The 20,585-nt window shown below is 54.8% G+C and overlaps 9 protein-coding genes across 9 annotated transcripts in view; 4 read left to right on the top strand and 5 right to left on the bottom strand.

The window, feature by feature from the left end:
* Nucleotides 1-308: 308 nt before the first annotated feature.
* On the bottom strand, nt 309-1,465 carry VDBG_08437 (alcohol dehydrogenase; the record flags this gene model as incomplete). The annotated part of the gene is made up of 3 exons (XM_003001346.1): nt 309-338; nt 388-1,368; nt 1,433-1,465. 3 exons carry the CDS (start codon nt 1,463-1,465, stop codon nt 309-311), a joined length of 1,044 nt encoding a protein of 347 aa, XP_003001392.1.
* A 390-nt stretch (nt 1,466-1,855) lies between these two features.
* Nucleotides 1,856-3,465, bottom strand: VDBG_08436 (aldehyde dehydrogenase; the record flags this gene model as incomplete). The annotated part of the gene is made up of 4 exons (XM_003001345.1): nt 1,856-2,151; nt 2,213-3,022; nt 3,070-3,124; nt 3,178-3,465. The coding sequence occupies 4 exons, from the start codon at nt 3,463-3,465 to the stop codon at nt 1,856-1,858; spliced, it is 1,449 nt and encodes a 482-aa protein (XP_003001391.1).
* Nucleotides 3,466-4,143: 678 nt separating this feature from the next.
* VDBG_08435 (serin endopeptidase) lies at nt 4,144-7,341 on the bottom strand (the record flags this gene model as incomplete). The annotated part of the gene is made up of 10 exons (XM_003001344.1): nt 4,144-4,407; nt 4,458-4,545; nt 4,598-4,703; nt 4,749-4,858; nt 4,928-6,222; nt 6,407-6,461; nt 6,522-6,621; nt 6,681-6,741; nt 6,809-7,144; nt 7,204-7,341. The coding sequence occupies 10 exons, from the start codon at nt 7,339-7,341 to the stop codon at nt 4,144-4,146; spliced, it is 2,553 nt and encodes an 850-aa protein (XP_003001390.1).
* A 1,194-nt stretch (nt 7,342-8,535) lies between these two features.
* Nucleotides 8,536-9,577, top strand: VDBG_08434 (ketoreductase; the record flags this gene model as incomplete). Its single annotated transcript, XM_003001343.1, has 2 exons — nt 8,536-9,462; nt 9,545-9,577. 2 exons carry the CDS (start codon nt 8,536-8,538, stop codon nt 9,575-9,577), a joined length of 960 nt encoding a protein of 319 aa, XP_003001389.1.
* Nucleotides 9,578-9,787: 210 nt separating this feature from the next.
* On the bottom strand, nt 9,788-11,339 carry VDBG_08433 (polygalacturonase; the record flags this gene model as incomplete). Its single annotated transcript, XM_003001342.1, has 5 exons — nt 9,788-9,901; nt 9,959-10,060; nt 10,117-10,563; nt 10,617-10,656; nt 10,915-11,339. 5 exons carry the CDS (start codon nt 11,337-11,339, stop codon nt 9,788-9,790), a joined length of 1,128 nt encoding a protein of 375 aa, XP_003001388.1.
* Nucleotides 11,340-13,114: 1,775 nt separating this feature from the next.
* Nucleotides 13,115-14,423, top strand: VDBG_08432 (polygalacturonase-2; the record flags this gene model as incomplete). Its single annotated transcript, XM_003001341.1, has 2 exons — nt 13,115-13,526; nt 13,609-14,423. 2 exons carry the CDS (start codon nt 13,115-13,117, stop codon nt 14,421-14,423), a joined length of 1,227 nt encoding a protein of 408 aa, XP_003001387.1.
* Nucleotides 14,424-15,410: 987 nt separating this feature from the next.
* VDBG_08431 (interferon-induced GTP-binding protein Mx) lies at nt 15,411-18,085 on the top strand (the record flags this gene model as incomplete). The annotated part of the gene is made up of 4 exons (XM_003001340.1): nt 15,411-16,526; nt 16,609-17,322; nt 17,400-17,649; nt 17,853-18,085. The coding sequence occupies 4 exons, from the start codon at nt 15,411-15,413 to the stop codon at nt 18,083-18,085; spliced, it is 2,313 nt and encodes a 770-aa protein (XP_003001386.1).
* Nucleotides 18,086-18,163: 78 nt separating this feature from the next.
* On the bottom strand, nt 18,164-19,435 carry VDBG_08430 (phosphoglycerate mutase family protein; the record flags this gene model as incomplete). The annotated part of the gene is made up of 4 exons (XM_003001339.1): nt 18,164-18,814; nt 18,856-18,891; nt 18,983-19,207; nt 19,277-19,435. 4 exons carry the CDS (start codon nt 19,433-19,435, stop codon nt 18,164-18,166), a joined length of 1,071 nt encoding a protein of 356 aa, XP_003001385.1.
* A 1,044-nt stretch (nt 19,436-20,479) lies between these two features.
* Nucleotides 20,480-20,585, top strand: part of VDBG_08429 (predicted protein) — a gene marked incomplete at both ends in the record, with an annotated part of 1,310 nt that continues 1,204 nt past the window's right edge. The window contains one exon of the mRNA XM_003001338.1: nt 20,480-20,533. Within this exon, the coding sequence (XP_003001384.1) occupies nt 20,480-20,533 (54 nt within the window). The remainder of the gene's footprint in view (nt 20,534-20,585) is intronic.

The following is a 20,585-nucleotide window of genomic DNA, read 5'->3' as shown; positions in this document are numbered from 1 at the left end:
CACAGAATTACACCACTGCTATTCCTGATATGAAAGATGATCCTGGATGTGAGAATTTATCATTAACAAGATATCCATGTGAAACAAAGATGGCAATTGACCAGGCAAGATTCGAAGGCATGCCCATCTACAATGTGTTGAAATTACTGGACAAACCACACATGGCACATTTATTACCGCTTGAACATTCGTCCTCATTTGATACGGGCCCCAAAGTTTTGAATAGTAATGCGTTATAGTATCACTCAATGCTAGTGTTGCCCATCTCAATGACGGCCTCCCCTCATCTCACGACCGCAGCCAATGCATCAAAGCTTGACGACATATTTTCCGGTGGTCTACAAGTATCAGCCACGGAATAAAGAACGTTGAAGGTGGGGTACATACCGTTGCCAATTTGCGAATGACCTGGTCAAGGTCCCCAAGCTTGACGAGGTTCACTAACGGCTTGACGCGCCCCCTCTTCACGAATTCGAGAGCCTCAATAACATCTGTCCGAGTCCCCACAGCACTGCCGATGATCGTGATACTGTTGTCGATGACAACTAGAGGATGCAAGTCCAGCCCTTGACCCGGCGGCGGGATGCCAACGCAAACAAGAGTTCCAAACATGGCCAGCATGGCGAGGCCCGCCTGGTACGCCGCGCCCGACCCAGACGACACGATAACGGCTTTGGCTCCAGCGCCATCCGTGGCATCCTTCAACTGTTGAACCACATCCTTCGACAGCGCATCGAGATAGATCTCGGCCCCGAGCCCAAGGCAGTAATCTTTCCTCTCGGTACCCACGTCGATGGCAGCGACGCGGTAGCCCATGGCCACGGCGTACTGGATGCCGAGGGCGCCGACGCCGCCAGCGGCGCCAGAAATGACGACCCACTGGCCAGGGGTCGCACCGCAAATCTTCAGCGCCTTGTACGCCGTGACGCCCCCGCAGAGCACGGGCGCGACGAGCTCGTCAGGCAGCGCCGGATCCTCCGGCAACACGAGCGCGAAGCGCCCTGGGACGACGCAGTACTCGGCGAAGGTGCCGTCAATCTTGCGTCCCGAGTTGAGCTGCTCGAGGCACCGCGTCTCGCCGCCAGGCTCGCGACACGAGAAGCAGCGGCCGCAGGCGTCGCGGACCCAGGTGACGCCGATGCGGTCGCCGACCTTGGCGATGGCTGGGTCGACGGCGGCGCCCACGGCGACGGCGCGGCCGACACCTTCATGGCCCAGAATATCGCAGCTGGGACCCAGGTAGCCGGCCGCGAGACCGAGATCTGTTCCGCAGACACCGGTCGCTGAGAGCTTCACGAGGATCTCGCTGGGTTTGATCTCTGGAATGGGAACGTCTCGGACTTGGAACTCAAAGTTCGCCCCGTCTCTCTGCGATAATCAAGTCAGGTTGGTCATGGTGAGCTTGAGTGGAGAGGGGAATGAGAGCACTCACCACCACGACAGAAGCTGACTGCGATGATGCCATGACTTGTTTTCCCCGCCCAAGAATACTAATGATAAGTTTTGGGAGTCAAGACGGCATGAAGTTACCTTCTTTATCACGACTTTAGGCCAGATCAGACCCCTGGCACGGTGGGGAACGGCAAGTCTCCGCATGCCAGTTGCCGAAGCCCCCAGCTCACCAAACTGGTAGCTGGATAAGCTGGGCACTAGAGGGTCAAAGCAACTTGGTGGGGGTGGAGAAATCCCCCGCATCCCCAAACGTCACAACGTGGCTCATGTTTTCGGCTTCTTCGCCGGGATGTTGGCGATTATGCCTAGTGTAACTACCGAGCCCGAGGTTGACACATGAATAACGTGTTGCCTGATGGCGGTACTTTATGCATTGAATTTGGAATTTGGAACACGCACTAATCTACACTGGCGAAGCCTTGTACGAGTGGATGACCTGTGGCTTGAGGTACGATCCCAGACCCTCCGCTCCCCATTCGCCGCCGACGCCGCTCTCCTTGTGACCGTTGAGGTGAGCGTGCGGCAGCGGCTTCTCAAAGCTGTTGATCCAGATGGTGCCTGATTCGACCCTCTCGGCGATGGCCCGCGCTCGCACGAGGTCAGACGACCAGACAGTACCGCCCAAGCCCGTTTGCGTGTCGTTCACGCGCTTGAGCACCTCGTCTTCGGTAGACCACTTCAAAATCGGGAGAATGGGGCCTTTGCAAAATTAACCAATGGGTATGGGACAAGGAAAGATGATGAGGATAGTGAGACATACCGAAAGCCTCGCCTTTCACAACTAGGGACTCGTCCGGAGGGTTGTCGATGATGGCAGGCGGCACAATAAAGTTCTTGACATCCTCGGCTTTGGGGATGGGTCCTCCAAGCGCAAACTTGAACCCATTGTCGACAGCCTCACTGAAGAAGGAGTGCACGATGCCGTACTGCATCTCGTTCTGCACGGGGCCCAGCATGATGCCTTCTTCGAGATCGGATGTGGGCCCGACCTTCCAGCCCTTCACAGTGCTGACAATTTCGGCAAGGAACTCATCGTAGATGCTTTCGTGGACGTAGATCCGCTTGCTCGCGAGACAGTACTGGCCCGAGTTGAAGAATGCCCCCATAGCAACCTGTGGCGCCACGATCTTGGGGTTGACGTCGCCGCAGACGATACTCGCGCTGTTTCCGCCGAGCTCCAGAGTGATGGTCTTGAGCGTCTCGGCGGCGTTCACCATGATCTTCTTGCCTGTCGCTGTGGACCCAGTGAAGGTGATCTTGTCGACGCCGGGGTGGGAGCACATCCACGGACCGAGGTTCGCATCGCCATGCAGCACCTGGAGCACACCCTTCGGCAGGAGATGGTTGGTCAACTCTGCGAACTTGAGGACGGAGTAAGGTGTGAATGGCGAGGGCTTCAGAATGATGCAATTGCCGGTAATCAAGGCCGCGGCGATCTTGGCCACTGCCAGGACCAGAGGAAAGTTCCAGGGGCAGATAGCCACGACAACGCCGACTGGCTGCTGTCTGATACTGAGACGGAGTGTTTCGTCGTCCAGCGTGATCTTCTCCTCCGGCTCGGGCAATCCCGCTGTTGAATGTTAGCCATTTCGCCTTAACGGAAACTCGGGAGCGTACCGTTGAATTGAAGGAAGTTGCTAGAGTGATCAACCTCAATCCTCGCAAATTCGATCTGAGAAGCAATCAGTCAAGTCTCTCGCCTTCCCGTTCCAAGACAGCTCATACTGGCTTGCCGACCTCTTTGGTCAGCAGAGTCGCCATCTGCTCTGAATTCTCAAGCAGAACGTCGCGTATCGCGCTAACGATGCGACTCCTCTCCGCCCAAGTGGTCTTCTTCCAAGCCGGGAAAGCATCCTTGGCCGCAGCGACTGCGTCTTCGAGATCCTGTCGGGAAGCCAAGGGAACATCCCACAACGGCTTTCTGTCAGAAGGGTTGATGCCCTGGGTGACCGAGGCACCGGGCCTCAGCACCCCGTTAATTAGGTTGCTGAACGTGAACTGTGAGTCGGCCATGTTGAGTCAAAGCTTGTCTGCATTGGAAAACCTCAGTGTCGTATTGGGTGAACAAGCACACGTTATTATAGAGAGGATGACTTGGGGTCCGGGGCCCCACGGGCAGTTCAGCGGCTCGGGCTCGGTAAATGCGGGGCGGGGAGTCCTTGCAGCGCCACGGTGACGGGTCACACACTCACGGTGGTGTGGGGAAGAGGTCACATTCCACGTGCGAGGGGTTAGGCTACTAATCTATATGGGAGGCTCGGATGCCAGGCACGGCAAACGAGTCTAGTGATTCTTTTTCTCCATTTTTGCGGCTGACGTGCTTCTCCAAGGCTGTGACAAAGCATGCCAGGGTCATGAATCAGCGGAGCCGACATGGGCGACGGACACAAATTAGAGTTTGATGTTCCTGAGCGAGGGGCAGTCTTTCGGGTTTAATTACTCCTACGAGCGATTGCGTCCAGCTGGGCTATCTTTCGTTCTTGTTCAACTAATCTACACCCTGCGTCGTGAGTGCCACTACCGGGCCTCTCACTGTAGAGGTCGAACCTGGATCTTAGGCGTGTCCCAGATATGCCAGTTGTCGGAATGATCAGGGTTGCTGAACGGAAGACGAGCTGCGAACCTCATTCTACGCAACATCGGCCTTGTCAGCTCGAGAAAAGAAGAGAACCCATGCGCCAGGAAGTTTTCTTACGTGTAATTGCCAGGCGCAATGTCTGTGCCGTTGGCCAGCTTGCCTAGCCACCAGAACCGTTCCGTGGCTTCCTCCCAGGACGTGGTACGTTCAATATCACCTACGGGGAAAGGAAGGACACGATTCTTGTCCATCGTGGCCGGATCGAAATTGCTAAAGGAAGAAGCATAGGGAGAGAATGTGGCAGAGCCGACGTAGCCGTTCTGGCCCACGACAGGAGGGTACTTCCAGTTCTTTTCCTGGTAGTTTGTATCATAGATCTAGGGTTGTTGTCAGCGTGGCGTCTGCAGCTTCACTTAGTATGACGTACGTCCCAGCGAAGCTCCTTCACTCCCCATCGGAACTGGGCATAGACTTTCGGGAAGTCCTGAGCTGCTCTGCTTGTGTTGAAGGCGAAGCTATATTCTGTCAGGAACAGCCAATTAGAAACCCGCGCCGCCGAGGTCTCACCTGTGGTATTTGTCGATGCCCTCCCCCTTCGGGCCACTGCGAGCGGAGGGGTAAGATGCCGGGAACAGGTTACGCCTGAGGCTCTTTTTGAGGTCGAAAGCCGCACCTGACAGCATTAGAAATGACCAGGTTAAAGGTCAAAATCGCTTACCGAGATATGGTATGCCGAGACTCTCGCCATTGCTTCCCTCGATGATGACTTTGCCACTGTAAATTGGCAACAGAGATGTATCTGCGACCTCGGGGTACATGAAGTTGAACCTGGTTCTTTGATTAGAATTCATTGCGATCTTGTTGCGATCTTGTTGGAAGATGAAAGATAATGCTCACTGGGCTGTCTTTGTCTCGCCCGCTCGCACGCGGAAGGTTCCACTTGGAAAGGTCACACGCGGAACCATGTTACTCGGGCGCGTGTCGAGGATATCGCCAAGGAGACCAGGAGTACGCCCTTGGGCATTAAAGCCACCGGCCGGCTCAAGTCGGAAGGTGTAGGTGACGTCCTTTTCGCCCTTGTTCGTGATGTCCACCTTGTGGTATCGCTCAAAGTTATTGGTGTCGTTGAGGTTGAACCTTTCGAACGACAGAGTTGTCTGATACTCCAAGACCTTCGTGGCGTTAATAAAGCCGGACCCAACCTGAGCAACTGGAGCAAGAAAGCCAAAGTCTTTGGGCAAGCCGACTGCTTCGAAAATCTGCCAGGGAACCGAAGTACCGCTGGCAATGATGCGGTCTCCGAGCTGCTTCGCAAATCCAGATCCATGAACAGAACGGCCCCCAAACTTGCTAATGTACAGCGCAGCCACTCCAGCGATGTAAGGCGTCGCCATTGAGGTTCCACTCATTTGCGCAAACTTATTACCGGGCGCAGTGCTCCAAATCTTGCCACCGGGACCGGCAACATCTGGCTTGATTTGCAGTTCGTTGGTGGCTCCCCAGCTCGTGGTGTAGGAAGGGATACCTCTGGCAACGTCATTAAAACCTACTCGCCAAGAGTCATCTCTGGGGACAGTGAAGTCGACTGTGACATTAGCCCCAGCCTTGATGGCGTCGATGATAGTGGCGCCGGTCTTTGAGTCGATCATGACCATCTGAGACTTGCGGGTAGAGGTCATGACTGTCGAGAACGGCCTGTCGTTATTGTTGTAGAGGAGAATCCAACGAGCACCAAACCTTTCCAGATTGTCTTGCTTGTCGTACAGATTGCAAGTGCCTTTCCGAACGAGAACAACAGAACCGGAAAGGTCTCGTGTATCGGCTGGAAGTTTGCAGGCGTCATCTGCTACTGATGCATTGAGAGTGATGGCTACGATTGGCAGACCGGTGATGTTCCATAAAGGGCGGTTGACGGATGGGATGTAGCCCAGCTGCACATTGTCGGACTTTCCGTCAAGTGAGAACTTTGCGTTCCACGGACGCGCAGGAACAACACCTGTTTCGACTGAAGCGATAGCTAATACGTTGTTTCCAGAGGAGCCACTGCTTGCGTAAAAAGGTCCGTTTTCTCCGTCGTTTCCCGCCGCAACGGTAACGACAACGCCCTTGTCAACAATTCTCGAGCAGATCGAGGCCCATGGACCGTCAGAAAAGCCCGCTGCGCGAGCCACACTTGCTGTAATTATGTCGACCTGAAACCGAGATTAGTGCCGAGGAAGCAATTGAGGAGGAAGACAACACTTGGAGTCACGCACACCAGCCTCATACGCCATGGAGGGTGCATCAACCAATGAATCCTCATCAGTTCCGTCCACCTAGAAGTAGAAATCAGCACATTGGCCGTCCCTCAGCGTTTTGCAAGCGATGGCGTCTCACAGCTCCGAAAACCTTGAATGCCAGCAACGTCGCCTCTGGCGCAACACCGACATTACTGGAACCGATTAGTCCATGCATGCATACGCCCGTGGTCGAGGCTGTCCAGGCGACTTACTGCTCGCTTTTGGCAGCAATAATGCCAGCAACATGAGTACCGTGACCGATTGTGTCCATTGGGTCATCATCAGGCACCTTGGCATTCTTGCCGTTGTAATCTGCGTTGGGCGGTCAGCAAAACAGGCATGGCGGGATCAAAGCCGCTCAATGAGCTTACTCTGGCCAACCAAGTCATAACCACCGATGACCTTGAACCCAGGCCCAATTCCTCCACCAAGCTGATAAGAACCAGTGAGCTGCGAAGAAACAAACGAGATAAGTCAAACATTCCACTGGAGCACTCACTGCTGTATGATTGTAATCGATCCCTGAGTCGATGACACCAATCTTGACACCTTTGCCAAATAGTCCCGCCTCATGAAGCTTGTCTACCCCGGTGGCCTGGTGTACAGACCAATTCCCGGCCATGGCATCATGGCTTAAGGTAGATACGTCGACAGCTGCTAGCTTGAACCTGTTGACAGGCCAAGCTCGTGCTACTTCGGTGACCTCCTGCAGAGAGTCCACATTTTCATGTTCGGTCTCGATACTGAGCCCAGCAAAGACATCCGAGTCAAAAGCTTTCAAGACCTTGATACCGTTCGCCTCAATTTTCCGCGACAGGTCGGCCAACGGGGTACCCTATCATGGAGAAATCAGCTGGAAGCGTCATAGCTGAGTTGATAAGTTCTAGAGCTCACCGGTTCTGCCTCAATAATGAACCTTTTGATCACCGGGGACGGAGTACCTCCGGCATTCTCGTCATCCCGGGCTTGGATAACGTCCTGAATTGTCGCCGCTGCTAGGGGCAGGGCAAGAAGAAAGCTTGGTAGACGCATTTCGTCGGGTGTCGATCACTGTCGTTGGGTGAGGATGGACGCGATGAGCCGAAGCCAACAGCCACGCCGAGCCTTAAGTATGCATCGCTTGATTCCAGAACATATCGCACGTGGTCCATCGGTCTCTCTACCACGCCCTGACATCCGTCTGAATGCCGGTACAAAGGACGCCGACACCTATCATTGTTGACCATCCGGGTGCTTCAAAGAAGCATATGGATCCATAGCCTGCCAATTCGGGTAAATTGACCCGTCGTACCTGCAGGTAAGGTTGTATCCGTGGTTGATTTTGTTCTTGTTTTCCAACGGTCTGGACCCAAAAGCGTGAGGTGACATTCGCATTGCGTCTTAGTGGATACCTGCGGTGTTATGATGATGGTTGAGTGCCATTTGCCTCAATGGTCCGCAAAACACCTCACTACATGATGTTACCCGCGAATGGAATCATCGTCAAGCAGAATCAACTCATACATCTTTTCTTCTTTTTCTTCTTTTTGCAAGAACCAAGCTCCTTAGGACTTGGCTTCCATTTACTGACACCTGCGAAGTCATTCGCGAGGCGTTTTGAGTGCATTGTTGAGTCCAGGGCGTCCAACCCCCCTTGAGATCTGAAATGTCAGCCCTCCCAGCCCGGAAAGCCGTAACTGATCAAACCGCATGCGAACCGCGATCCTCATTGTGCACGTTTTGGGGTCCCATTCGCAGATCGAGCCACGCGACATGCCAGATCCTATCAAGGGTCTCGCTGAAGGCCCTGTATCCTTCCTCGGTTGTCGGCTCGGAACCTTGATAGCCAGTTCGATAGTTCGTCCAAGAAACTTCAATACGTCGCCGAAATAAACTCGCTTAGATAAGGAAAGCCGTGTCAGGCCTTCAAGGTCCCCTCAATCCGATCTTTGAACATAAGAGCAACAGAACATGGCTAATTAAAATGACTGATCCAGTTAAGGGACCATCCCCGTTCCTGGCAATGCCAGAGGCCAATGAGAACAGGCATAAATTCATAGGAGACTCTTTGAAGTGTCATACTTTCGCCTGGGGTCTCCAGATCGCGGTTGAAGACAAATCACACTTGAGCAAGGGCGGATAGGGGTGAAATGCTCCTGCCAGGGCCATCAAATCAGATTTTACAAATGTTCGACCTGATGACTCAAACCAGGCAAGAGAATCTTTCTGTCATCAACATCATTCAAAATGGTGTCTTCGTCCGAGCAAACGATTCTAGTAATAGGTGCAAACAGCTACACTGCTCTGCATATCATCAACGAACTCTTACAAAGCGACTACCGAGTCAGAGGCGCTGTACGATCACAGAATGTCAGTGACAAAGTTCGCGAAACGTTCCCCAGCTACTGGTGTTCTCGGTTAGAAATCGCAATCGTGACCGATATTACGGACTCTGAAAAGTATAATGATGCCCTCGACGATACGATCACAGCTGTCATCCGTACCGCTAGCCCTGTGCATGGCGTTGGTCAAGACAACATTCGGGACATGCTGAACCCTGCCATTCAAGGTGCAATCGCCACCCTGGATGCAGTATCGTGGTTGACTTCGTTCTCATGCCGAAGAGTTGTTCACTTGTTCTCGTTCTCGGCCATGTTGAACCCTGCTCAGGGCTTTCGACAGGGCTACGCGTATTCGGAGAAAGATTTCAATCTGATCACATCCGATGAGGCAGCGGCAATAGAGAACCGCAGCGAACTGTACATCGCTTCCAAGTCTCTTTCAGAACGCGCGGTATGGGATTGGTTCAGCCAGAATAAGCGGAGCTTTGATCTCGTTTGCATCAATCCTTCTATGATCCTAGGGCCGCACCTGGGTCGAATTGGATCAACACAAACAACATCGACCGGCGCTATGCTATGGGCAATCGTTGATGCCATATCTATGCCAGCACTTATATTTGGTGGCTGTGTCGACGCTGGTGACTGTGCTGCGATCACCAGGGCAGCTATTGAGACACCCGAGACAAGCGGCCAGAGATATCTCGTTGCTCACCACTTTGACTGGCAGGCCGCAGCGGACATAGCGAGAGAGCACCATTCAGAGCCTGCAAGTCGCATTCCGATTGGTGAGCCTGGGTCTAGGAAATCGAAGGCCGACGAACGCATCTATCAGGTAAATGGCTCAAAGGTCGTCCAGCAAATGGGCGTTGGGTATTGTTCGCTGAACGCAACAGTTACTGATACGATGCTTCAAGTTCCTAACTGCAGAGAAGCGGGAGCACAATTGATAGAGTGGGTAGAAAGATGCACGTTGATGAGGAACGGATCGACGGATAGCCAACTACGGGTGTCGTAACCCAAGGCAGTACAGAAAAATTCAACTTCTGACAAGAACACAAGCCTAATCCAACTGTATCATCACTGCTTTCAGTTCACTTAATTCTGTTCTTTTTCTTACACCAATTTATGTACAGTCTATTCGCTCAAGTCTCGAAAGTTTAGCTGCAGGTGATGTCAAGCAGTGAGTTGTCTAGGTTGGTGCAAATGAATTTGGCCGGTTTACCGCTCGGGGGTGTGACGGTAATATTTTGGGCTCGGATGTTTTTGCAGAGCTGTTGAGAACGGTCAGCTACCTTTCTCCAACACGACGAGCGCCCACATTGGCTTACCCCTGGTGCGCTGCAGACAAGCGTGCCGACATTAGGGTCATGGGACTTGGATGTCGTGCCCCACATGTTCTTGAAGACAACGTCTTGGATGATCATGTTCGACTGTGGACGTCAGTCGTTGCATTTTGGTGTTGAGTGAGACCTCTCTTTCAACTCACGGGATATTGATTGCAGAGGGTCAGGTTCTTCTGGCCATAGCATTGGGTGAGTTCAATTGCCCAGTCGTTATTGGTGTTGAAGAGGCCGTCATAGGTAATATTCTTGACGTAGCCTGAGCCGCCACCACCTGACAAAGTGGGCTGGAAAGGCGTGTACATCCCCGGCCAGACCTTGATACGGGCTCCATCTGAGGCGTTGGCCATCGAAATGTTGTAAACATAGACGTTCTCCACGATGTCAAATTCGTCAATGTACTGGCCCAGAGAACCAACGGAAATTCCGTGAGAGCCGTTGCACTGGAGGCCTTGAACCACAATGTTGGTGCTGTTGGGCTTGAATGAAACGCAATCATCACCGTTGTTAATGACCGAGTTCTGAATCACGATGGAATCTGAACGGTAGGTATCCCAGCCATCAGTGTTCTTAGCGATGTTCTTGCTAACGCTCTGGAGGATCTGTCAGTTGATGCACCCATGTCGAAGTCTTGGGAATTCATTACCTTGACCCTCAGATCGAGGTCGCTCACAACGATGTTGGAGCTATTTGCGATCAAGTTGAACCACTTGTAATCATTAGCTTGGTGCACTGGTCTCACATCGAAAGGTTCGCTTGGGACACGTGACTTACATCAGGAGGATTGCGCATGTTCAGGCCAGTCACTGAGCCACCGTGCAGTCCGTCAACAACGAAGAGAATCGGGCGGAGCAGAGCCGAGTTGGCGGCAAACGCATCCCACCACGCTTGACCGTTTCCGTTGATGACACCCACTCCTTGGCCGTAGATGTTGACGTCTTTACCGCCGAAGCGCCACATGCAAGGGATCCTGGTAGGCGTATTTGGACATGTGATCCGCCCAGCTCGTCATGTTGTCACTGAAATTGATGGTGCCTGTGATAGCAACATCAATGGCATTCAGGAACGTCAAGTCTAGTGGTGATGCGATGGTGTAGTTGCGGTCCAAAACGACCGTTCCTCCATTGTTGCACTGCTGGAAAGCCTTGAGGATGGCGGCGGCGTCGTCCTTGCCAACGCAACTGGGCTTGACATAGCAAACTTTGTCGGCTGAACGAGCGGGGGAGTTCAAGTGAAGATTGCCGGGATTGAGTGGCCAAGCCTTGATGTTGGGGCGCACAATTGAGGCCTTGGCTGGTGCTGCACAAACGGCGCCTTGAACAGCTGCCGCCAGCCATGCGAATGACAAGGCACTGACTGAGACGAGCATGATGATTGATCAAATGTGGCGAGAGACTGATGTCGAGATGTTGGAAAAGGGCTCTGAGTTCATATTTTCACGCGGTCTGTGATCCTTTCTTATATCGTCTCTACTCATCTGAGCTACTATCCTTCATGATCTCCATGTTTTGGCGCAAGATTAAGGTCTGCTTAATTTGAACAGGAGACAGGTCATGGATCCCTGCAGCCATATGGCTTGAGAGCCAATGACATGCTAACGTATCTATCGGGGACCCGTGGAAATGGATTAGGGCCGCATCTTGGTTTTTCCGTCTGTGCCGGACATCCGGGGGCTTGTGCACTACTCCTACATGTACGAGCCAGGTGATGGATGAGCTTCTTCCTCATGTCTAGGGTGGAGGGAGAGCCTAGTCACGAGAGCCTCTGAGGTAGACAAATTTCCATGGGCCAGGATATGAGTGATGCGGGGAAAAGGAGTCCTCCTTTACCCCAGATTCAGCTTCACGACCTCCACCACAGGACAACTGTCTAGGTCAGAACTGGCCTGCGGCGAGCAACGGCTGGGTCTCTTCCTTTTAGGTTTTGAAGCGGGCCCCTTTTGTCGTTTTCCTTTCGTGGAAAATTCCAGTACCATGGGTTTCTCGGCACAGTCGGATGAAAACCTGCGGCGATAATCTCCATTACCATCGCTAGTCATGGCCATGGTCTGCCGAGGACGACGCTCCGATGTGTCGGTGGGGAAGTGCCGCAGCTGTCAGGATGAACGCGCGTCTTGGCTTGCGCCATCCCGTCTTGGCATAGCGGGCTGCCGTCTCTCCAGTCGGCCGGTGATCCGTGCCTAGGTGGTGCATCCATGGTCGATTTCCTGTCGGGATGGGTGATGCATTTAGACATCAGGGCCGGTGGTTTCCAATGAGATTGCATGAAGGCTACACAATCAATTAGACTATACATGGGGAGGCGGTTCGGATCCATGTCCACGCGACGCAAAGCATGCATCGCATGGGGGGTGGTATCAGATTGGTTGCAGAGGCCTACGGCCTACACATTCAGCATGATTTTCAATTGCATCTACACATTGTCTCAATGCGGTTTCTTGGCCTCATGGAGTAGTCTCAGCTACTTGCGCTTCAGATGCTGCCGCAAAGCGTGTCCAGGAAAAGTCAGTACGACACTGCCATGCGGGAGGATCCTGCTCGACATCGTATGACTGACCTTGGGGACCAATCATAGTTACACATAGCTTCACGCACGCGCCAACTACAGGTAGTTACAAATGGCTTTAGGTATGGTACAACTATAGTCACTCATATGTCCGGAACGGTATCAAACGATAGTGTCAAGTAGTCTTGCGTACGAATCCCATATGAGTCTTGCAGCATCAGTCATTACTGCTGCTGTGGGTGCCCGGGTCAAGGCTCTTTACCCGACACTCCCCCCTCCCTGTCGTCCGCTTCGAGAAGGGAACCACACTTGACAGCCCTGTTGCAAACAGACCACCCAGAGTTCCACCAATGTTGACACGACGACTCATGCTCAGGTGCCCCTAGTGTGATGCAAGTCTACTGCAGCGTTCCAAGAGTCCAGACTTCTTGGCAATATGGCATTAGCGCAAAATATCATCAGTGTTCGGCATGCTTAACAACACGGCATCGGCATTGCGAAAGACCCCAGACACATGAAGGGTTGTCTTTCGAGCAGTATATATAGCCGTCACAGTTTCGTCTTTCGTAAAAGACCATTCTTCTCAAGATCATTCTCAAATACATCTTCTTGAACGCCATCACCCAGATTCTAGCAGCCATGTTCACAAGATTGACCGTCATCTCTGCCCTCTTGAGTAGCCTCAATGGCCTTGCCTTTTCTGAGCCAGTCCCCCTAACACCGGATCGTGTAGCCCTCCATCCCCGAGCCACAACGTGTACCCCGACAGCAGGCGGGTCAAGTACTGTTGACGATGTGCCGGCCATACAGTCTGCCATAAAGAGCTGCGCAAGTGGCACAATTCTGATTCCCGCTGACCAAACCTATCATATCAACAGTCAGCTGTCTTTCGCCGGCTGTACTGGATGTACGCTGCAGCTAGACGGCGTGCTATCCGTGTCGACCGATTTCAATTACTGGAACGGCAAATCACAGGTCATCTCCCTATCTAAGATCACCGGTGCGACTATCACAGGGTCAGGCACCATCAACGGCAACGGCCAAGCAAGCTGTGAGTGCCACCAAAGCCGCCGAGCATGTGGTCTTTATGTCGGCATTCGCACATAAAAGCAGACCTCCTAACACCAAAGTAGGGGACCACATCATCACAGCGACCGACTATGTTCGGCCCAAGCTCATTCGGGTCGAGGGATGCAATAACATCCACTTCAGTGGGTTCACGCTGAAGGATGCGCCCATGTTCCACATCGTCACGAACGGCAACTCGAAAGACATCACTTACTCCGATCTCACTCTGCACTCTGTGAGCACCTCGGCCAACGTCGCCCACAACACTGACGGTTTTGACATTGGGCCCGCATCGAACGTCAGGGTGCTCAACTCGCAGGTCACCAATGACGATGACTGCGTGGTTCTGAAGCCTGGAGCTGATCAGGTGCATGTCGAGGGCGTCACCTGCACTGGTTCGCACGGCCTCTCCGTCGGCAGCCTTGCCGGCACCCCGGGGGCCAACGACGTTGTCACGAACAGCATCTTCAAGAACTGCACAGTCGCCAGCTCGGACAAGGCCGCCGGCATCAAGTTCTTTGACAGTTCATCGGGCCACGGCAGCGCCAGCGTCAGCAACGTCACATGGCAAGACATCATCTGCGACAAGTGCGATTATGCCTTCCGCGTCCTTACCTGCTACCAGTCCACCACGACGGCCGACTGCGCGGCGCATCCTGCCGCGGCTAACATGCAGGGTATCGTTCTTGACGGCTTCACCGGCACCACCTCGGGGCACTACAAGAACAACGTAGCCAACATCAACTGCTCTCCTTCGGGAACATGTGGCATCACGGTGAAGCGGTTCAGCGTCACAGCACCCAGCGGTGCCAACACGGTGTTGTGTGCCAGTACTCCAAGCAACCTTGGACTTGCCTGCACTTCGGGGGCTTCTGGTTAGATCGGTATTCGAGGAAACCAGTGCTGCAATATTGGAGGGAGGAAGTGGTTTGGGTGCTAGCTGAAACATCAGGTCTGAGATGCTTCTTGTAGTCCTAGAAGCAGGCCATCTTTAGGTGCCTAAACTCCGTGTTGCGGTCGCGTACCAGTCGCCCAGCCAAGGCAGTAGTCGGGGCTGAAAAGGTAGTTCAAAAACGCAGCATTTTCACCTACCATCCAAGGCTGAAGTGCCAAGACGGTGAAGAGGCAATTAAACTTTCAGTTCCGAAGATAGGCTTCAGGTACTGTTCCCCTGTAATGTTTTATGGCGAACCCACATTCGGCCATGGCCGGGACTAGTGCATCTCGACATGACAGGTCATCGCTTGGCCGCCAAAGAGGCTGAGCTTGGGATGCAACCATGTTGGCTGTAGCTCCGCCCATGTTCACGAATGATTTAGGCGCTGGCCCACGGCATAGACCTATCACGCAATCCAGGGTCCTGCAGACATCCAGCCACATTTGTCTCATGGGTCTGCCATTTGGTTGGAGCTGCCATATGACTCCGGTCCATTCTGCCCACAGTCAGTACGACCATGGGTTTCAGGCACCAAACCTGCTACCAACCGCCATTGATATTGCATGTGTGCACCAACACTGTTGCTAAAGATAGGATGACAACGATGCAGCAACTACACCATGGGGGATGGCAAATGGAAGAATGACCAACAGCACCAGGTTCTTGATCTCATGTCGAGTAAGAATGGTCGAGTAAGAAATGTCGAGCAGGTAGAAGAAACGTGTTAAAAGGACTGCACGCACCAGAGTTCTTTGCTGCTGAACAGATCCAATACTGCATTGCACTCTTCTGTCTCCTACTTCTACATCGTAATATCAAGACATAATAGGCGCGTCACTTTTATTGTAATCCCTTTAGTCCGTGCTGTTTCCCCTCTGCTCTGCGGCAACCAAACTCCTCCGCACGCGTTACTACTCGTACAACTCAAACATGGCTACCACAGTTGCCGATAATGTTGCCCTTGATGCTTCCGCCATGGACGATCTCAACAGCCCCGAGGCCAAGGCACTCCTGGACACGATTGACAAGCTGCGTTCTATCAACGTGGGCGACATCATCAGTCTCCCACAGATCATTGTCGTCGGCGACCAGTCCTCGGGCAAGTCGTCCGTCCTAGAAGCAATCTCACGCGTCCCTTTTCCTGTCAAAGGCGATCTCTGCACGCGTTTCGCCACGGAGCTGGTTCTCCGACGCTCTTCCTCCTCCTATGTTCATGTCACCATCCGCTTCGCCAAGGGGTCTTCGGGAGATCAGGAGCCCTTCCACCGGGAAGAACTTGACCTCAGCCGCCTTCCATCCCTAATCGAAGAGGCTACGGAACGCATGGGCATCCGCCCTGGATCAGATGTCGGCTTCTCACGAGACGTGCTGCGCATTGAGGTTTCCGGACCCGATGTCCCATCTCTTACACTCGTAGACCTTCCCGGTTTCTACCACTCTTCAACGGGCGAGCAGTCTCTCGAGGGCATCAAGGTTGTCAACCGCCTCGTCAAGAGCTACATGGCTCAAGAACAGAGCATCATTTTGGCAGTGCTCTCGGCGAGCACGCAGCTAGCCTCTCAGCGGATCCTCGACGAGGCCAGGGAGCACGATCCCAAGAGACTGCGTACACTAGGCGTCATCACGAAACCCGACGTGCCAAAGCCAGGTCTCTCTAACGAAGCCAAATACCTCCAGCTCGCCAGGAACGAAGAACCAAGGCACCAGCTCACCCTGGGCTGGCACGTTCTCAGGAACAGGGCCGAAGACGAGGGCGACGTGACGGCCGATGAACGTGACGCCACCGAGGCCAAATTCTTCGAGACGGGTGCTTGGGCGTACTTCCCGCCTGGAAACAAGGGCATTGGCAGCTTCCGGCGCAAGCTGGGAAAGGGTTCTTCTCGGCCATATCCAAAGACGCTGCCCGGCCTCGTGTCGGCCATTGAGCGTGCATCGAGGACAGGAAGGCATACTCAAGCAGCTGGGCTAGGGATTCTCTACGCAGCCGAGATGCGAGCGACCTCGTCGACATTGCGGAGGAGTTTCAGCGCATCGCGGGACGCATCAGTGGCAACTACGGCGAGCGCTTCTTTGGGGACCTCGACGAGAAAAACCTCCGCAAGCTGCGGCGAACTGCGAACCTCAACAGCGCGTTCCACCATATCCTGATGACGAGGGGCATGAGCCAGCAGATTCTTCGCGGCGGCCCACCTGGCGAGACGTCGCCGTCACAGGACGTCGCTCCGCCGCGGGGCATCTCCAGGAGGCATTGGAGTATTTCCAGTTTCCCGAGCCAGAGCCCGTCTTTGAAGAGGCCCTCAAGACAGAGATGGGGGCTCTCGCGGCCGCCAACCAGGGAAGAGAATTCCCCGGGTCACCAAACACAGATCTCGCGATCCAGATGTTCCGGCGCAGGCCAAGCCCTGGGCGAGGCATTGCCGAACGCCACCTGGACGTCGTGACCGAGCTGAGCAAGTCGTTCGTGGAGCAGCTGTTCGAACATATCATCGGTGACGACAAGACGACCCTGGACGCAATCCTCCACTCGTGCGTGGATGTTTTCTTCGAAAAGAAAAAAAAGGAGCTTAAGGCCAAGCTGGACGAGCTGCTTTTGCCTTATGAAGCCGGATTCGGAATGCCTCTTGTGGCGGAGTTCAACTCGACCATGTCGATAAGGGAGGTTGAGCGGGTGACTGAGCGCGTTGTCGACGTTCTTCAGAATATGGGATCCGCGCTGGCCGAGGGAATCGTGGAGGGGACCATGGATCGCTATGATGTCGCTCGCACTGTTCAAAAGACGCCGTCGCTGAGGGATGAGTTCGGCATTGACCAGACGATCGACAACATGGAGACATATTACGAGGTGGGCTTCTTTCCTTTTTCCCTCTGTCTCGTTGATGGAGTGCTTCCATTAGAGATGGCGCTAATCACTTCTGCTAGATGTCGCGTCGGACCTTCACAGAGAACGTAGCGTACCTCGCGCTCGAGAGTTGTCTGATCACCCGCCTGCCTGACATCTTGACCCCTGGCAGAGTCAATCGCATGGAAGATGAAAGGGTCGAAGAGCTCGCCCTAGAGTCAGAGGACGTGCTGGCCGAGAGGAAGATGGTCCAGACGCAGGCCGATCTACTGAAGAATGCGCTCGCAATCTGTCGGCGACATAGACCTCGCGGCAGCGGTGGTGGTGGTGGTGAGTAACAGCGCTGGGCCCCGAGATGTCGTTTTACTGAGCCGCCGTGCTGACCATCTCCTCTGTGTAGCAGCCGTCTCATCTCGACGCACTCCCTCGATCGTCACACCGGGGAATGATTCATCGTCATCGTCGTCGCCGAATGGCTTTGATTTCTCCCCAAATCACTCGAGGGCAGGATCCTGCGCCTCTGACGTGACCAGCGCCGAAGGATCGCCAGGGGAGACTGAGCACGACACCAAACCGGGATCGAAGCATGGCAGACGCACATCCCGCGCCGATGTATATTCCCAGCCACCTCCGAGCTTCAACGGCTGAGGGCATTGCGGCGTGGCTGTTCATGATCCATGGGCTTACGTGTGTAGGAGGCCAGGGGGTACAGATCGTGTTTCTCGCCGACGACCTGCTCACGTGTGGAACACCCCTTACATGCTAGATGATTTGTTTTTGCTGTACTTAATCGATTCTATTATTTTCCATCAACTATCCTTCTCATCTCCTCTCTGGCAGCGCCTCACACAGAGCACTCGTCAGTCTCCGTAGGCTCCGGTAGCGCCGCCGACGTAGACGTGGCGCACACGCATCCCTTGTCGGCAAGGCTCGTCACAGGCGGCGCATCGCAGGTAGCTGAGGGCTCGTGGGCGAGGAACGTGGCCGTGGGCTGTAGCGAAACGGCCTCGGCCTTGACGAGGACGGGGATGATCTGGCCCGTGGCGAGGCGGAAGGGGCGGTGGTTGAGGCCCTTGAGCAGGCTCGTGATCTGGCCCGAGTGGCTCGTGATGCTGAGCCACGTCTTGTCGTCGGCGCGGAAGACGTCGTCGAGGACGGCGCGGGCGCGGGCGTCCTTGGCAGCGTTGGTCTCGTTCTCATCCTCGCGCCAGAGCTCGTCAAACTCGGTGAAGCCGGCCTCGAACTCGAAAAAGGGAAACTCGGTGGCGATGGACGTCTTGTTGGCGCGCCAGTTGCACGTGTGCACCGTCATGCCCTCGCGGAAGCCCTCCTTGACGAGGGGCACGAAGGGGCGGTCGGCGGGCTGGTTGAGGCCGGCAAAGGTGAAGTTGGCCGTCTGGCCGCAGCGGGCGAGGGGGCTCGCGTAGTACGACTCGAAGTAGGGCATCTTCTGGGTGGCGATGCGGTCGCGGAAGTAGTTGTTGGCCTTGAGGGCCTCGTTGATGCCGGCGGGGTGAGGTGGGCGTCGGCCCAGACGGCCGTGCCGTTGCCCTGCTGCTCAGCCCAGTAGCACTGCTCCCCCATTAGCGATTCTCGTTCCCCTTCCATGAGGCCGATTCTGAAGCAGAGACGGCCATGCGAAACCAAGGGATAGAGGACGTACGTTCCAGGCCGGAGTACCGTAGAAGGACTCGGCGGCGTTGTGCCAGCCCTCGCCGTGGCGGCCCATGAAGAGGATCTTGTAGGTGACGCTGCCGTCCTTGTGGCAGCCCGAGTTCAGGTAGCTGAGCCAGGCCTCGAAGCGCTGCCACTGGCTCTTCTCGCCCTTGGGGTCAAAGTGCTTGTCGGTGGGGTACTCGCGATCGATGAGGCCAAAGTTGGTCGTGGCCTGCGATTTCGAGGTTAGCGGGAGACTTGGTCAGCCAGCCTTTTTTCCATCTGTTCACGGCGCACTCACATAGTCGAAGCCCGTGGGATTGGTCGCCAGGTCATCCTGCTGGAAGTAGCCAGGCACAGACGTGAAGTTGATCGACTTGCCGACGGCCTCGGCCCACTGCGCGAAAGCAGTAGGCGCAAAGGCGGCAGCGGCGGTGGCAGCGAGAGCAAAACCCTTCATCGTGAGCGTTGAGGGAGGGCGGAGTGGGACGAGAGGACTGCGAACTGGAGCTGGCGATCACATCACATGGCGAGACACGGCTGGGCCAGGCGGCCGACTCGCCTTTATACCTGGTGAAGCTGCCGCCGATGACGGTGCCATGGCTCCCTGCAGAAGACCCAATGGCCCGGGTAAGCTCCCAAGTCTCTCTTCTGGGACATTGATCCGCACCGCCATGGTGAGGGGGGCAAACAATCGAGTCGAGAGCAGAGAGAGCACGTGTGAGGAGAAGGGCAACCTGCAGTGCGTGTTTCCCCGTCCCCGTCACTGGCGATCCCCTGTCACCGCCAATCACTCCCCAACGTGGTAGCGGTGGTGTGGGGCATCTCTACCGCTAGGAGACGCTGGTTCCTGCTTGAACGAGTCTGTAGGCGACATGTATAATTCCCGAGCTGGGGTTGTTGTTGATGATAGGTCCCAAGAGGTCCCACGGAGGGTTCCTGGGTTCCGCAGGACGTCCCGGGACGATGCCTGGGGGGGGGACTCCTAGGCCTGGGATGATAGAAAAGGTCTTGGCTCCTCGGTCCTCGTGCCCGCTCTGGAGTCCTCGTGGTACCCTGTTTTCCAGCAGTACGCCGGAGAACGTGAGGGCAGCACCACGTGGGCTGCTCGAACAGACTCTTGACGCTTGGGGCAATATTGAACTTTGTCCACCTCAGATAGCGAAAGTCGGACAACATAACCTGCTCCCTTTGCTGTGAGAGGGGGCGGCCACGCTCCGCTTGAACGGAGACCATCTCATCGTTACTTGACTCGGCCGGCTCTGGCTCTGTCTTGACCGGGCCCGGACCGACGCCAGGGAAACGCCGGGTTTCTCCGGGGGTCTTGCGATACTGCCACTTCCCCGCAAACTGTTTGCCAAGGTCGGCAAACCGTCCCCATTGGGGGAAACGCAGGCTCGGGTTGAAGTCACAGCGACATGACGAGAGATGCCACGAACGACCAGCAGTCAAAATCGCCGTAGATTGCCTCTCGTTTCCCCGCATGCACGTTCCGCCCATGACCATGACACCGAACCTGACAAGCCCATTTACCCCAGGAAATTTGCATGCCGTCTCCGTGATGCCGTAGCAGACAAGCCCTTCATCACCCATCACTCCACAACCCCAGC

Source organism: Verticillium alfalfae, genomic scaffold, assembly GCF_000150825.1.
Source record: "Verticillium alfalfae VaMs.102 supercont1.12 genomic scaffold, whole genome shotgun sequence".
NCBI classification, from domain to species: Eukaryota; Fungi; Ascomycota; class Sordariomycetes; order Glomerellales; family Plectosphaerellaceae; genus Verticillium; species Verticillium alfalfae.
This window is presented reverse-complemented; position numbering and strand designations above follow the sequence as displayed.